Here is a 16464-nt window from a genome sequence, read left to right on the forward strand (position 1 = left end):
TTCCTTCACTGTTACCCGGGAGCATGGCACAATATCACATCGCATTCCTTCGCTGTTACCCGTGAGCGTGGCACAATATCACGTCGCATTCCTTCACTGTTACCCGGGAGCATGGCACAATATCACATCGCATTCCTTCGCTGTTACCCGTGAGCGTGGCACAATATCACGTCGCATTCCTTCACTGTTACCCGGGAGCATGGCACAATATCACGTCGCATTCCTTCACTGTTACCCGGGAGCATGGCACAATATCACATCGCATTCCTTCGCTGTTACCCGTGAGCGTGGCACAATATCACGTTGCATTCCTTCCCTGTTACCCGGGAGCATGGCACAATATCACATCGCATTCCTTCGCTGTTACCCGTGAGCGTGGCACAATATCACGTCGCATTCCTTCACTGTTACCTGGGAGCGTGGCACAATATCACGTCGCATTCCTTCACTGTTACCCGGGAGCGTGGCACAATATCACGTCGCATTCCTTCACTGTTACCCGGGAGCGTGGCACAATATCACGTCGCATTCCTTCACTGTTACCCGGGAGCGTGGCACAATATCACGTCGCATTCCTTCACTGTTACCCGGGAGCATGGCACAATATCACATAGCATTCCTTCGCTGTTACCCATGAGCGTGGCACAATATCACGTCGCATTCCTTCACTGTTACCCATGAGCGTGGCACAATATCACGTCGCATTCCTTCACTGTTACCCGTGAGCATGGCACAATATCACATCGCATTCCTTCACTGTTACCTATCGCGTCGCATTCCTTCAGTGTTACCCGTGAGCATAGCACAATATCGCGTCGCATTCCTTCGCTGTCGCCCGGGAGCGTGGCACGATATCGCGTCTCATTCCTTCGCTGTCGCCCGGGAGCGTGGCACGATATCACGTCGCATGCCTTCGCTGTCGCCCGGTAGCGTGGCACGATATCGCGTCGCATTCCTTCGCTGTCGCCCGGGAGCGTGGCACGATATCGCGTCGCATTACTTCGCTGTCGCCCGGGAGCGTGGCACGATATCGCGTCGCATTCCTTCGCTGTCGCCCGGGAGCGTGGCACGATATCGCGTCTCATTCCTTCGCTGTCGCCCGGGAGCGTGGCACGATATCGCGTCTCATTCCTTCGCTGTCGCCCGGGAGCGTGGCACGATATCGCGTCGCATTCCTTCGCTGTCGCCCGGGAGCGTGGCACGATATCGCGTCTCATTCCTTCGCTGTCGCCCGGGAGCGTGGCACGATATCGCGTCACATGCCTTCGCTGTTACCCGGGAGCTTGGCACGATATCGCGTCGCATTCCTTCGCTGTCACCCGGGAACGTGGCACGATATTGCGTCACATGCCTTCGCTGTCACCCGGGAGCGTGGCACAATATCGCGTCTCATGCCTTCGCTGTCGCCCGGGAGCGTGGCACGATATCGCGTCTCATTCCTTCGCTGTCGCCCGGGAGCGTGGCACGATATCGCGTCTCATTCCTTCGCTGTCGCCCGGGAGCTTGGCACGATATCGCGTCGCATTCCTTCGCTGTCACCCGGGAGCGTGGCACGATATCGCATCGCATTCCTTCGCTGTCACCCGGGAACGTGGCACGATATTGCGTCGCATGCCTTCGCTGTCACCCGGGAGCGTGGCACGATATCGCGTCGCATTCGTTCGCTGTTTCCTTTGGGAGAAGGACCTTTTTCTCAGGCACCCCCCAGAGCTTGAGGATCTCCTCTCCTGGGGGAAGTGTGTGCACCACACCCCTGGCGTTTTATTTCTCCTCTACCTCCTTCGCCATAGTAAATCCTGGGAAGGGATTAGAGTGCTCTCTCTCTCTCTCCAGCTTAATTCCAACAGTTTAAATGACTTCGCCATACAGACCGCAGCTAGAGATCGGGATTGTAATACAAACCAATACAATTCCCCAAATTCAATGTAATGGTTCTCTCTGGGGCGGAGAGATTGAAATTCTTCCCTTCTGAGTAGCTGCATAAAGCTTTTCCCTGGCAGGAGAAACTCATTACGTTTAGGAGAATACAAACCTGCCACAAAGAGAACAGGCGTTATACAGAAGAATAAAGGGATAGGCAACGACAAGAAGTGGTGTTTTTTCAAGAATTTTTATACTTTTTTCATAATTTTTCCAAAATAGTTTTAGTAATTTTTTTTTCAAGGTTTTCTCAAGTTTTTCCAATAAAAGCAATGTGAAAGTCAAACCAAAGGACATACTTTCCCTTTGTTTAGCCACACAAAGAACTTGATTAAATCAGTCCTTGAACAAATAATTTTCTGGCCTTCCTGGCTGCTTGAAAAGGCAGGTGATCTACTTCAGGCTGGATTAGACCCCCACTCCCTAAACTTTATTCATATAGGACACAGACAACAAAAAGCAATGCCCTTCTGCTGACCTTTAGTTCCTCAAGGTCAATACCAGCTGGGATCTGCCCCCCCCCCCTCCCCCCAGTAAGATACTAATCTCAGAATACAGATGGGGCTTGCCTTTTTCCCCCCCACTATCACCATGGTGTGTTTTCGGATGCCCCTTCCTTTTTGCTAATTGTGGCTCGGATCGTGGAGTGATCCCAGGGAAGGTCTCGTAGGCTATTTCCCATTTTAAATCAGTCGAGATCTCCGTTCCACGATGGCCATTACCGGGAGCGGATCATACGGGTAGGAGTAATCCCACATCTCATAGATGATGCGTTGCACAAAAACGTTCTGCACATGACCACCGCAGGAAGTGTTTACCCCACTGGTTCCACACAGGGTGCCGTGCTTAACTCCGGAGGCACAGGAACCAGCGAAAGGTCCACTGTGTCGTCTCCAGTGTCCAACGTGGGAATGCCCCAGGACAATCCCATCGTTTTGGGGTGCCACGAAGTAGTGCTGTGTCTCTACCTTAACACAGGATGGAACCAGACTGCTGGCGCTAACCTTTAAAAAGGAGCTAGAGCAGCTTTTAAACTAGAACAAAGGGGAAAGCCGACAGTCGCTCAGCAGCGCATGGTTCGGAGAGATGTATCTTTAAAGGATACTAATGATGCATTAGAATTAGGGCATCCCGACAGTGAGGTTCCAATAATTAGAAAAGTAGTCCAAGTGCCTGTAACTAAAAACTCACCTGAGCTAAAAAATTCTAACATATCCCTATCAATTAAAAAGCAGAATGAAATTACAAACTATAAACACACTGCACATTTTACTTTCTGTATTGCGGGTGACTGACTAATAGGCTCATCAACATGCATTTGCATATGATGAGCACTATTAGTTTCGGGGAGGGGGGGTTGACCACACGTCAAAAACGCGCGGCCAGACAGGGGGGCTAGACGGTGCACTCGACCGAGCGCACTACACTGTATCGGCCTGCTCTTGTGTTGAAAAAGTCAGGGATGACCCCTATTTTGAAATTAGCCGCCTTGGATAGGATGAATTGTGCTTGTTACCATCCCACATCTAATTGCTCCTACTTATCTAAAGTAATTGAGAAAGTAGTGTGTTCTCCGTTGACTAGTTATGCGGATGAGGTTAAGGGGTTGAATGGGTGTCAGGCGGTTTTAGGAAGGGATGTGGCACAAGAGATGATTTTAGCAGCAGTACAAGATGAGGTTTTGCAATGTAGAGATGAGGATTTCCTTGGTTTTGATATTGTTGGATTTATCAAGTGCTTTTGACTTGGTGGATCGTGGGTTGATTTTGGAGAGATGCAAGACGTTGGGGGTAGGTGGGACCATATTGAATTGGCTAATGTCCTTTTGGACTGGCTGGTCAAGTGAGGGGTGAGTTTCCTGCTCTGTACAGTTAAATGTTGGCTGCCTTAGGGATCACCATTATCTCCTTTGTTCGGTCTTTTTTTTGCAACGTTTAGGGTGGATTTACGGGGTTTAATTTTGCAGATGATGATCAGCTTCTGTTTCCAGTGGGAAAGGATGAAACTGTGTTGCTGAAGCGATATGTGATGGGTTGGGTGGGATGCTAAGCTGGTTTCAATCTCAGAAGTTGATAGTGAACGTGGGAAAGACAGAATGGATGTATGTGGGGGGAGAGGTTGATAATCCATACAAGTTATTGTCTTTGAATATAAGGGGTCTGACGACTGGGGGGAAAAAAAGAAACTTGGGGGTGTAGTAAGATAATACTCTGAATCTGGATTTTCATATTTCTGTGGTGGTTTAGAGGGTCTTCTATAGGCTTAGACAGTTGAGAATGCTACCTGGGTATCTTAATATTTCAGTTTTTCGATTGGTGGTTCAGGTATTGATTACTGTAATATTCTGTTGGTGGGTCTTCCCAAAAAAAAGTATACATGGTTTGCAAATGATACATAAGACGGTAGCTCATCTAATTTTAGGTCTCCCAAGACGGGTGAGTGCGATGTCCCCTTTACTGACTCGCCTTCATTGGTTGCTTGTTGAAAAGAGAGCACAATTTCTGCTAATGACCATGATATATATATAAGGTGCTAGTTATTTACAAAATAGGATTAGGAGTTACTGAAATTTGCGCTTTTAACAGCAGCATCGGTTTATGTTCCAACTAGACAGGAGGTTCGTAAGGTGGTAAAGAGCCTGTGGGCCGGAGCTGAGGAATTTGGTGCCCTTGATGGTGAGAGTTGAAGCAAAGCTATCTCAGCTTTAGGAAGAAGGTGACGCCATGGTTCTTCCCACTGGAATAAGGGTCCTCGTTGTCTGGCTACGTTTGGATGGAACAGTCTGGGATGGGTAGAGCGTGGTCTCATTTTCGGATAAGCTGAAAGCCAAGCTTTCCCTTGCTTCCTGTAATGGGAGGGGAGCTCCTCCGGGAGAGGTATATCTCTTCATGTCTTCTGTCGTCGGCACCATGTGAGAACCTTGGTGGTAGGGAAGGCGCGCACAGGGCCAGCTTTTCTCCATGCAGATAGGTCTCTCTCTTCTCGGAGCTTTATGGTTTGGTGTCAGGGTTTTGAATGCTGGACCGCAGGGGACTGGGAGCCAGTGTCGCTTGTGTAGGATTGGGCGTGATAGCTCAGAAACCAGAGGTACTCATAGGAATTATCAGATCAGGGACTTGTTTTTCCCTTTCTTGTATCTTGCCTTATATTTAATTTGGTGTTCCTGCTCGTTGCTTGTGTTGGTATTGTCCAGCTGTTGGTGTACAGTCCATTTCTGGATGGCTGTGAGACACACAATTAGCTTTTTTTATAGCTGCCTATGAGTTTGAGTCCACTTGGTGGAGCTGACTGCCCGGGAGCCTGAAATCCCCAGGTGCCATCTTGGATTTGTGGCCTACCCCTGAAGCAGACAGCATGGGATGCCAGTCAGAAGGGAAACGTTTCCTGTGTGCTTGTAGATATGTATAAATTAGAGGCTGTGGTAGCTCGAGCGGTCAGTGGCTTGGCTACAGCCGGAGGAAACCACTAGAAGACTCTGCCTGTGCTTCACTGCTCTTTATTTACAGTGAAATGAATCAAACAAAATGGCCACCAGCCTTCACTTCAGGACAAACAGTGCGGCAGTCACCTTAATCTCAGGAGGGTGCGGGCATTTACGCACTGTTTTTCATAATAGCAGCAACATGCGGCAGCCCAGCTCACCTTAGCTTCAGGCAAGAGTTAGTCTTCAGACATAGCGTGTCTTAGCACGCGGGAACTCTCTCCATGCTCCCCTAGGCCCTGATGTCTTGCGCTCTGGTGAAGGGCTCCTCCCTGCAGGTTTCACCCTTAAGGAGGCTGGGGCGGGATAGTTGTGCCCGACCCTTTAAGGTAGACCGAGGGAGTTCCCTGCATACTCCCTCACAGAGGCATTGGGAGTCCCCCGGGGCTGCAGGTCTGTTTGGCTTGTTCCATTGTTGCATTCAAGGACTACTTGGGTACAAGCTGCCAGCTCACCTGGTCCAGCCTTAGGACAGTGCCCCATCACCTGCATGAAGATACAAATAACAGTTATCAGACTTCCACGTCCGATTCACATACGGAAGGCTGCTAAGTTGCTATAAATGCAGGTCTTCCTTGCAGGACATTTCACGTGCAGGGATGTGACCTTGGAAGACCCAAGGCCCTTTTGTAGTTTATATAAATGCATGGAGACACCTCCCTATTTCTAATTCAAGGGTTCCAGGGTCTGTGGCACCAGTATCAGCTGATATTGCAGGTTTAATCTTATAGAATGGGTCAAAGGCGAATCAAGCGTCACTGCCAACGTCTCTCACGTGAATCTGGCCTGTGGGGTCCCTTGTCTTATGGATCACAAATCTCCAAACTTCAAGTCGATATAGGAGAGCAGTCCCTGATGGATCCCTCCCTCCGCCCCCAGCTTTACCAGAGTGGGGTTTGCCTCTTTTGCAGACCTAAGGCATTGCTTGACCAGAAGAGACGGTGCCGACAGCGGCCTTAGGGTTGTGCATGGGAAACGGGTTGTCCAGGGCCACTGTGGATCCAGCCCTATAAAAGGGTCATGCAGTTCACTTTCCCTTACATTCTGCGGCTTTTCCATTAACTCTGGGAGGTCAGGGCCGTCCCTCCCAGATGTGGAGGAGGCAGGCTGCTGTGGACGGGGTGGTGCGATACCTTCCTTACGGTAATACCAATTCAGGACGGTTTTCCTCTCACATTCATAATTCTTAATATTTATTTACACGTTTTTTTCTAATACCTGCAACGTTGTAAATTCAGCTGGGCAGCCCTGAACTTGCCGAAGGCGCACTAGGACTGTGGCTATGGTGGCAAAAAAACCCGCGCGTTAGGGTTGTGCATTGATGGGTTTTCGTTTGAGTCGTTATCCGTTTGATTTGTTGGGTTTATTTTAATGGTTTTGGGAGTGTTTATTTCGTGGTTTCCTAAGTTCAGACTTACTGCGCACTAACCGGAAATGTTACCCGTACATTAAAAGGTGTCAATTGGAGGAGCAGTTCGTTTAGCTGGAGGTCTGGTTCTCCCTTCCCCTTGGCTGTCTCCTTAGTTACTTGTTTGTGCTGCCAAGGTTGCAAGGTGGTGTTTGTGCGGGGAGGACCAGTAACAAGTGGAAAGAAACAAGTGATATAATAATTGCAGCAAGTTATAGTCAGCAAAAGCATTTAATGCAAGTCCCTTTGTATTTCAGGAATAGGGACCCTGGCATTTTGGGATATGCATGCTTTGAATTCCCCTGCTGTGATTCTGTCACCCCCACACAGTCACCCCCACACACCAGGCTGCCTCTTCTCACCAGTCACCACCCCACCAGTCACCCCAGTCACTCCCCCTCTCGCCAGTCACCCCCACATACCAGGCCTGCTCTCTCTCACCAGTCATCACCCCAACGAGTCTCTCTCCCACATCAGCCCATACAGTAACCCCCAGTTACCCACACATACACCAGGCTGCCTCTCTCACCAGTTACCACACACCTCTCCCACCTGTCACCCCATACAGTCACCTCAGTCACTCCCCCCTCTCATCAGTCATCCCCACACACTCCAAGCTGCCTCTGTCTCAACAGTCATCACCCCAACCTGTCTCTCTCCCCCCTGTCACCCTATACAGTCTCACCCCCAGTTACCCAGACATACACCAAGCTGCCTCTCTCACCAGGCACCGCTCCTCTCTCACCTGCCACCCCTCACAGTCACTAACCCTCTCACCAGTCACCCCCACACACTCCAAGCTGCCTCTGTCTCAACAGTCATCACCCCAACCAGTCTCTCTCCCCCCTGTCACCCTATACAGTCATCCCCAGTTACCCAGCTGCCTCTCTTACCAGTTACCACTCCTCTCTCACCTGTCACCCCTTACAGTCATCCCAGTCACTCCCCCTCTCATCAGTCATCCCCACACACTCCAAGCTGCCTCTTTCTCACCAGTCATCACCCCAACCAGTCTCTCTCCCCCCTGTCACCGTATACAATCACCCCCAGTTACCCAGACATCCACCAAGCTGCCTCTCTCACCAGTTACCACTCCTCTCTCACCTGCCACCCCCATACCCACCAGGAGCATTCAGTGTATGCACATCCCAAAATGCCAGGGCCCCTTTCATAAAACATAAAGGGATTGGCAAATGTACAGTATTCAGTTTCATTAAATGCTTTTCCTTTTGCTGACTAGAACTTGTTGCTATTGTTATATCTCTTGTTACCGGGCACTGGTCCTTCCCCCACACAAACGCCACCGTGCAACCTTGGCAGAACCAATACCTCTAGCTCAAAAGGCTGCTCCCCTGGTTTACACCTTTCAAGTTATTGCTAACGTTTTCAGGCAGCGTGCACGACGTCCCGTCAGTGCTCACTAACACAAAATACTCATTTCTATGAAATTTTGTTATTTTTTTTTCTTTTGTTTCGTGGCACTCATGAAACAAAATGAAATAGACGTTTTCATTGCTCTTTTTGTTTTATGTTTGCAACGAATGCCCATCCCTAGTGTGTGTGTGTGTGTGTGTAGGTGGGAGGTGAAAAATGTGCTGCCTCCCAGCTGGGGCTGAATGTCACTGGACAGAGAAAAGCTTCTCTGCCTCCTGCTCCAGCTGCTCCTGCCTGGGAGAGTGCACAGGGAACAGGAGGGGGTGTGGGTGAGGCTGGAGGAGAAAGCACAGGCCAGAGAGCTGCTCTGCCTCCTGCTCCTCCCTCGGAGAGTGCACAGGGAACAGGAGGGGTGCGAGTGACGCTGGAGGAGAAAGCACAGGCCAGAGAGCTGCTCTGCCTCCTGCTCCTCCCTCGGAGAGTGCACACGGAACAGGAGGGGTGTGAGTGACGCTGGGGGAGAAAGCACAGGCCAGAGAGCTGCTCTGCCTCCTGCTTGGGAGAGGGCACAGGGAACAGGAGGAGTGTGAGTGACGCTGGAGGAGAAAGCACAGGCCAGAGAGCTGCTCTGCCTCCTGCTCCTCCCTCGGAGAGTGCACACGGAACAGGAGGGGTGTGAGTGACGCTGGGGGAGAAAGCACAGGCCAGAGAGCTGCTCTGCCTCCTGCTTGGGAGAGGGCACAGGGAACAGGAGGAGTGTGAGTGACGCTGGAGGAGAAAGCACAGGCCAGAGAGCTGCTCTGCCTCCTGCTCCTCCCTCGAAGAGTGCACAGGGAACAGGAGGGGTGTGGGTGACACTGGAGGAGAAAGCACAGGCCAGAGAGCTGCTCTGCCTCCTGCCTGGGAGAGTGCACAGGGAACAGGAGGGGGTGTGGGTGACACTGGAGGAGAAAGCACAGGCCAGAGAGCTGCTCTGCTCGCCCCTCCAGCCCCTTCCCCAGGGCTCATACTCAGAAAGGTGAACAAGGCAGCTGCTGGGCAGGGGTGAAGGAAGCGAGAAAAGGGGGCTGATGGTGGGTAGGGGGGAGGAGAGGGGGTGAGCAGTAAGAGAGGAGGAGACTGCTGTGGAGTGGGGCAGTGATGCTCCTATCATTTCTCACCCCTTCCTGTCCTGTCCTCTCTAGGGAATGTCGGAGGAACAACAGAAGACTTTCCATTCAGACAGGATGGGGTTAATCGTTATTTCTCCAGATTATTAGCCCTGGAGGGAGGGGAAAGAGTTGCCTAGCAACCTTGGACATGTTAATTGCAAACTCTGATTAGATTGTAGACTGTGCTGATGCCTTCTCTGCTCATTTGCATTTATTGTAATCCGCCTGGAGACCGACTTTGGGGAAAGACTGAAAATCGAATGTTCAGAAATAGTAAAAATCATTTCTTGTACAGTTAACCTTATGTAACTGCTTTCCCCTTGCCATAAACTTCCTTCATCCCTGTCCTGTGAATCAATCTGGTTAATAATATTTTCTCTTATATCTTCAGCTCTCTGGTAAAATGTCTTAGGTGCAACTTCCAGCTGAAGGCTGGGATTTATATAAAGTGATAGCTCTGCTAACAGAATAGAAGGGGGAGGGGGTGAGGCTGGAGACAGAGAGAGCCCCTTGATCATTCATGTATGAGAATCACCAATACGGTCCTTCCAGTGCCTGTGGGCTTCATGCATATCTTAGGGACACTCCATGAAGTTAGCATGGGGCACATTTAAAACGAATCGGAGAAAATTCTTCTTACTCAACGCACAATAAAGCTCTGGAATTTGTTGCCAGAGGATGTGGTTAGTGCAGTTAGTGTAGCTGTGTTTAAAAAAGGTTTGGATAAGTTCTTGGAGGAGAAGTCCATTAATGGCTATTAAGCAATTATACTTAGGGAATAGCCACTGCTATTAATTGGATCAATAGCAATAATAGGAATGGCTCGTCTTCCAGATGCAATGATCCATGAATGGAATGAAGACTTGCAGATTGCATTCTTTCTCATATTTATAACTGTATAATAGGAATGGCTCATCTTTCAGATGCAATGAATCAGGAATGGAATGAAGACTTGCAGATTGCATTCTTTCTCATATTTATAACTGTATAATAGGAATGGCTCGTCTTCCAGATGCAATGATCCAGGAATGGAATGAAGACCTGCAGATTGCATTCTTTCTCATATTTATAACTGTACAATAGGAATGGCTCGTCTTCCAGATGCAATGATCCATGAATGGAATGAAGACTTGCAGATTGCATTCTTTCTCATATTTATAACTGTATAATAGGAATGGCTCGTCTTCCAGATGCAGTGATCCAGGAATGGAATGAAGACCTACAGATTGCATTCTTTCTCATATTTCTAACTGTATAATAGGAATGGCTCGTCTTCCAGATGCAGTGATCCAGGAATGGAATGAAGACCTGCAGATTGCATTCTTTCTCATATTTATAACTGTATAATAGGAATGGCTCGTCTTCCAGATGCAGTGATCCAGGAATGGAATGAAGACTTGCAGATTGCATTCTTTCTCATATTTATAACTGTACAATAGGAATGGCATGTCTTCCAGATGCAATGATCCAGGAATGGAATGAAGACCTGCAGATTGCATTCTTTCTCATATTTAAACTGTATAATAGGAATGGCTCATCTTTCAGATGCAATGAATCAGGAATGGAATGAAGACTTGCAGATTGCATTCTTTCTCATATTTATAACTGTACGATAGGAATGGCTCGTCTTCCAGATGCAATGATCCAGGAATGGAATGAAGACTTGCAGATTGCATTCTTTTTCATATTTATAACTGTACGATAGGAATGGCTCGTCTTCCAGATGCAATGATCCAGGAATGGAATGAAGACTTGCAGATTGCATTCTTTTTCATATTTATAACTGTACAATAGGAATGGCTCGTCTTCCAGATGTAATGATCCAGGAATGGAATGAAGACTTGCAGATTGCATTCTTTCTCATATTTATAACTGTACAATAGGAATGGCTCGTCTTCCAGATGCAATGATCCAGGAATGGAATGAAGACTTGCAGATTGCATTCTTTCTCATATTTATAACTGTACAATAGGAATGGCTTGTCTTCCAGATGCAATGATCCAGGAATGGAATGAAGACTTGCAGATTGCATTCTTTCTCATATTTATAACTGTACAATAGGAATGGCTCGTCTTCCAGATGTAATGATCCAGGAATGGAATGAAGACTTGCAGATTGCATTCTTTCTCATATTTATAACTGTACAAAAGGAATGGCTCGTCTTCCAGATGCAGTGATCCAGGAATGGAATGAAGACTTGCAGATTGCATTCTTTCTCATATTTATAACTGTACAATAGGAATGGCTCGTCTTCCAGATGCAGTGATCCAGGAATGGAATGAAGACTTGCAGATTGCATTCTTTCTCATATTTATAACTGTACAATAGGAATGGCTCGTCTTCCAGATGCAATGATCCAGGAATGGAATGAAGACTTTCAAATTGCATTCTTTCTCATATTTATAACTGTACAAAAGGAATGGCTCGTCTTCCAGATGCAATGATCCAGGAATGGAATGAAGACTTGCAGATTGCATTCTTTCTCATTTTTATAACTGTACAATAGGAATGGCTCGTCTTCCAGATGCAGTGATCCAGGAATGGAATGAAGACTTGCAGATTGCATTCTTTCTCATATTTATAACTGTACAATAGGAATGGCTCGTCTTCCAGATGCAATGATCCAGGAATGGAATGAAGACTTGCAGATTGCATTAGATGATAGAGATTGGAATGAGATATAACAAGCAGCGCATTCTATTTCTATTTGCTGAAAGTTAAACGTTTGCCTCGTGTATATAGGTGTCCTACATTCTTCACTCCTTTCTCTAGATCTGCTAGCGTGGCTACATATTTTCACGTGGGGTAGTCCTGTCCTATACCATTCTCCGTTTGGGGAAGAGATATAGAAGAAGGGATTAGGTTTATATGTAACAGTGACTTTTTCACTGACATCGTTTGTGGTTGCTGGGATATTGGAGACAGGTCTGGCCACACACACAATTCTTATTAATCAATGTTTACATGCAGCCAGGCATATTGATGTGGTGTTCGGAGAAAGTGCTCCGAGCAAGTTTCCATTGGAAGATGCAATTGACAGAAATGGCGTTGACAGAGAGCATTACATACTCGCTGCCTGAGGACAGATAAATATGAAAAAAATGGGGGGAGATTCTGGGAATATTGATTTAGCTAGCTTTGATATTTTAGGGTTTAAAGTATAGTTATGCACTGTAAATGCTGAAGCCTGACTCCCAGTTATGTGTATTTTTCTTTTTTTTTTTTTTCTGAAACATATTGTGTCAAATGCCTCCCCTGTGTGTATTAAAACTTTACAAAGCAAAAATCTGTCACTGAGGCAGGTGTGTGAGTTGATATTCAAAGACGAACCTTCTGGCCGGGTAGGTCCATGAAAATAAGCGTGAGCACTCCCAGAGCCGGCGGTGTTTCTAGCGGGGGTAAAAGTGACGCACAAACCACTGTCCATGCCGCATGCACGTGTGCTCTTAACTTCCCCGTGAGCTCAGCTCAGCTCTGGCAGCGCTTCGGGGTCCTTGGAAGAACACAAGTCCATGTATTCTGACAACTGCCCCTCCATGTGTTTGAGAGGGTTTCACGCGTTGTGCGAGACCGTTCAGAGAGATGATTGGACGGCGCACACCAGCAGGGAAGGGGACAGTGCCGCTCACTCTTCACCCACGAGGGAGTGACAGCGAGAGGACTTCTGGTCGTTTCTCGCCTGATATATGGGCGGCAGGGCCAGACCAGCTGAAGGGATTCGGCTACTGCTGTGTAGTTGTGGAGCTGGGTTTCTCCTTTTTGCCGCGACTAACCACCGTTTCTCTCCCCAGCCGGAGCCGGAGACCCCCAGCCTCAGCTCCCCGCGCTATGAAGAGCCGGAGGAGGAGACGGACCTGAACAAGGCCCTGGGAGTGGAGAGGTTCGAGGAGATCCTGCAAGAATCCCACCCCCGCAGTGTGGATGAGCTGGGACGCAGCTACAGCGAGGAGGACTTTGAATGTAGGTCCCTGCCCTGGTGCAGATGATGCCATCGGGAGAAGGGGTGGGGTTAGGGTAGGGAGGGATGGGAGTAGTGCAGAATGAAGACGAGTGCTAGGCATTATGGGAGAGATGCGGTAGGCTGTGCTAGGAGGGGTGGAGGGACCTGTGCTTCAAAAGTGAGAGGAGTCTCTGCAGCATGGGAGAGCATCCAGGTGTATAGAGCCGTGAATGGATAATTAATTGTTCTTGCACATTTCTTCATGAAAAGAGGTTGTGAACAAAGAGAATTCCAATAAAACAATTATTCAATAAATCCAAAATAATCGGCAAAAAGATATCAGACCACTCAACAATAAGACAAGGACCATTAATACCAAGGAACACTGAAAATTACCACTGTTTTAGGCTCTCCCTGTGTATAATGGGATGTGTGTCTGCAGGCTCTCCCTGTGTGTATAATGCACCGTGTGTCTGCAGGCTCTCTCTGTGTGTATAATGGGATGTGTGTCTGCAGGCTCTCCCTGTGTGTATAATGGGATGTGTGTCTGCAGGCTCTCCCTGTGTATAATGGGATGTGTGTCTGCAGGCTCTCCCTGTGTATAATGGGATGTGTGTCTGCAGGCTCTCCCTGTGTATAATGGGATGTGTGTCTGCAGGCTCTCCCTGTGTGTATAATGGGGTGTGTGTCTGCAGGCTCTCCCTGTGTATAATGGGATGTGTGTCTGCAGGCTCTCCCTGTGTATAATGAGATGTGCGTCTGCAGGCTCTCCCTGTGTGTATAATGGGATGTGTGTCTGCAGGCTCTCCCTGTGTGTATAATGGGATGTGTGTCTGCAGGCTCTCCCTGTGTATAATGGGATGTGTGTCTGCAGGCTCTCCCTGTGTGTATAATGGGATGTGTGTCTGCAGGCTCTCTCTGTGTGTATAATGGGATGTGTGTCTGCAGGCTCTCCCTGTGTATAATGGGATGTGTGTCTGCAGGCTCTCCCTGTGTATAATGGGATGTGTGTCTGCAGGCTCTCCCTCTGTATAATGGGGTGTGTGTCTGCAGGCTCTCTCTGTGTGTATAATGGGGTGTGTGTCTGCAGGCTCTCTCTGTGTGTATAATGGGATGTGCGTCTGCAGGCTCTCTCTGTGTGTATAATGGGATGTGCATCTGCAGGCTCTCCCTGTGTGTATAATGGGATGTGCGTCTGCAGGCTCTCCCTGTATATAATGGGATGTGTGTCTGCAGGCTCTCTCTGTGTGTATAATGGGATGTGTGTCTGCAGGCTCTCCCTGTGTGTATAATGGGATGTGTGTCTGCAGGCTCTCCCTGTGTATAATGGGATGTGTGCCTGCAGGCTCTCCCTGTGTATAATGGGATGTGTGCTGCAAGCTCTCCCTGTGTTTATAATGAGATGTGTGTCTGCAGGCTCTCTCTGTGTATAATGGGATGTGTGTCTGCAAGCTCTCCCTGTGTATAATGGGGTGTGTGTCTGCAAGCTCTCCCTGTGTATAATGGGATGTGGTCTGCAGGCTCTCTCTGTGTTTATAATGAGATGTGTGTCTGCAGGCTCTCTCTGTGTATAATGGGATGTGTGTCTGCAAGCTCTCCCTGTGTATAATGGGGTGTGTGTCTGCAGGCTCTCCCTGTGTATAATTGGGTGTGTGTCCGAAGGCTCTCTCTGTGTATAATGGGACGTATGAATGGAGGCCTTCCCTATGTGTTATTGTATGTGTGTCTGCAGGCTCTCTCTGTGTATAATGGGATGTGTGCTGCAAGCTCTCCCTGTGTATAATTGGGTGTGTGTCTGCAAGCTCTCCCTGTGTATAATGGGATGTGTGTCTGCAAGCTCTCCCTGTGTATAATGGGATGTGTGCCTGCAGGCTCTCCCTGTGTATAATGGGATGTGTGCTGCAAGCTCTCCCTGTGTTTATAATGAGATGTGTGTCTGCAGGCTCTCTCTGTGTATAATGGGATGTGTGTCTGCAAGCTCTCCCTGTGTATAATGGGGTGTGTGTCTGCAGGCTCTCCCTGTGTATAATTGGGTGTGTGTCCGAAGGCTCTCTCTGTGTATAATGGGACGTATGAATGGAGGCCTTCCCTATGTGTTATTGTATGTGTGTCTGCAGGCTCTCTCTGTGTATAATGGGATGTGTGCTGCAAGCTCTCCCTGTGTATAATTGGGTGTGTGTCCGAAGGCTCTCTTTGTGTATAATGGGATGTGTGTCTGCAGGCTCTCCCTGTGTATAATGGGATGTGTGTCTGCAGGCTCTCTCTGTGTATAATGGGATGTGTGTCTGCAAGCTCTCCCTGTGTATAATTGGGTGTGTGTCTGAAGGCTCTCTTTGTGTATAATGGGACGTATGAATGGAGGCCTTCCCTATGTGTTATTGTATGTGTGTCTGCGGGCTCTCTCTCTCTCTCTCTGTATAATTGGGCGTGTGTCCGAAGTCTCTCTCTGTGTATAATGGGACGTATGAATGGAGGCCTTCCCTATGTGTTATTGTTTGTGTGTCTGTAGGCTCATTATTTGTTAATGGTGCATCCACTTGAGTCTCTTGTTTTTTGTTTTGTTCCTTTTCTTTGTGGTCACTCAACACAGTCCCCAGTTGTGTTACCGTTCTTGAGGAGAGAGAGAGCTGCCCTGACGTTATAATGTATTTAATTAAGTTTTGTGTCCCTGCTGAGGGCGTTGATGGCTTTGCTGCTGACGCTGTGTTGAGGTCCTTCAAGCTGTTTGTTCTGCTCTGAGGTGGTTGTTCTCCACTCGTTCGTCGGGGGTCGGGTTTTCAGGATTTCCACAATGAATATGCACGAGGGAGATCTGCATTCATTGCTTCCCATTGCATCTCATGTCTCTTCTGAAAGCCTGAGCTGGGGGTTAGGCGTGCCCCGAGGGCTTCGGTCAGAAGCAACTCTCTTACTGAAGGATTATTGCCAATCTGAAGCTCCATCTTTGTGTTGTCCCTTGGTCTTGGTCGCTTGTCTGTCTGTCTCGCATTTCTGGCAGCTGCATTTCTTGCCCACTTGCAGACCACCGCCACTCCTCTCATCACATCCACCACCCCCTCTCCACCCACCTCCCCCCTGAGGCCCGGAGGAAGAAGGGGACTCAGAGGAAGGGCAAGAAAAGAAAACGGCGAGCGTCCATACCAGGGGAGAACCCCACTATAGAGGAAGGCGAGGAGGATGAGGAGGAGGG

General features: G+C 48.5%; 1 protein-coding gene across 1 annotated transcript in view; it reads left to right on the top strand.

The window, feature by feature from the left end:
• Positions 1–16464, top strand: part of SLC4A2 (solute carrier family 4 member 2) — a 234807-nt gene that overhangs the window by 113120 nt on the left and 105223 nt on the right. The window contains exon 3 of the mRNA XM_029587230.1: positions 13126–13294. Within this exon, the coding sequence (XP_029443090.1) occupies positions 13126–13294 (169 nt within the window). The remainder of the gene's footprint in view (positions 1–13125; positions 13295–16464) is intronic.

This window comes from Rhinatrema bivittatum, chromosome 2 (genome assembly GCF_901001135.1).
Source record: "Rhinatrema bivittatum chromosome 2, aRhiBiv1.1, whole genome shotgun sequence".
Taxonomy (NCBI): Eukaryota; Metazoa; Chordata; class Amphibia; order Gymnophiona; family Rhinatrematidae; genus Rhinatrema; species Rhinatrema bivittatum.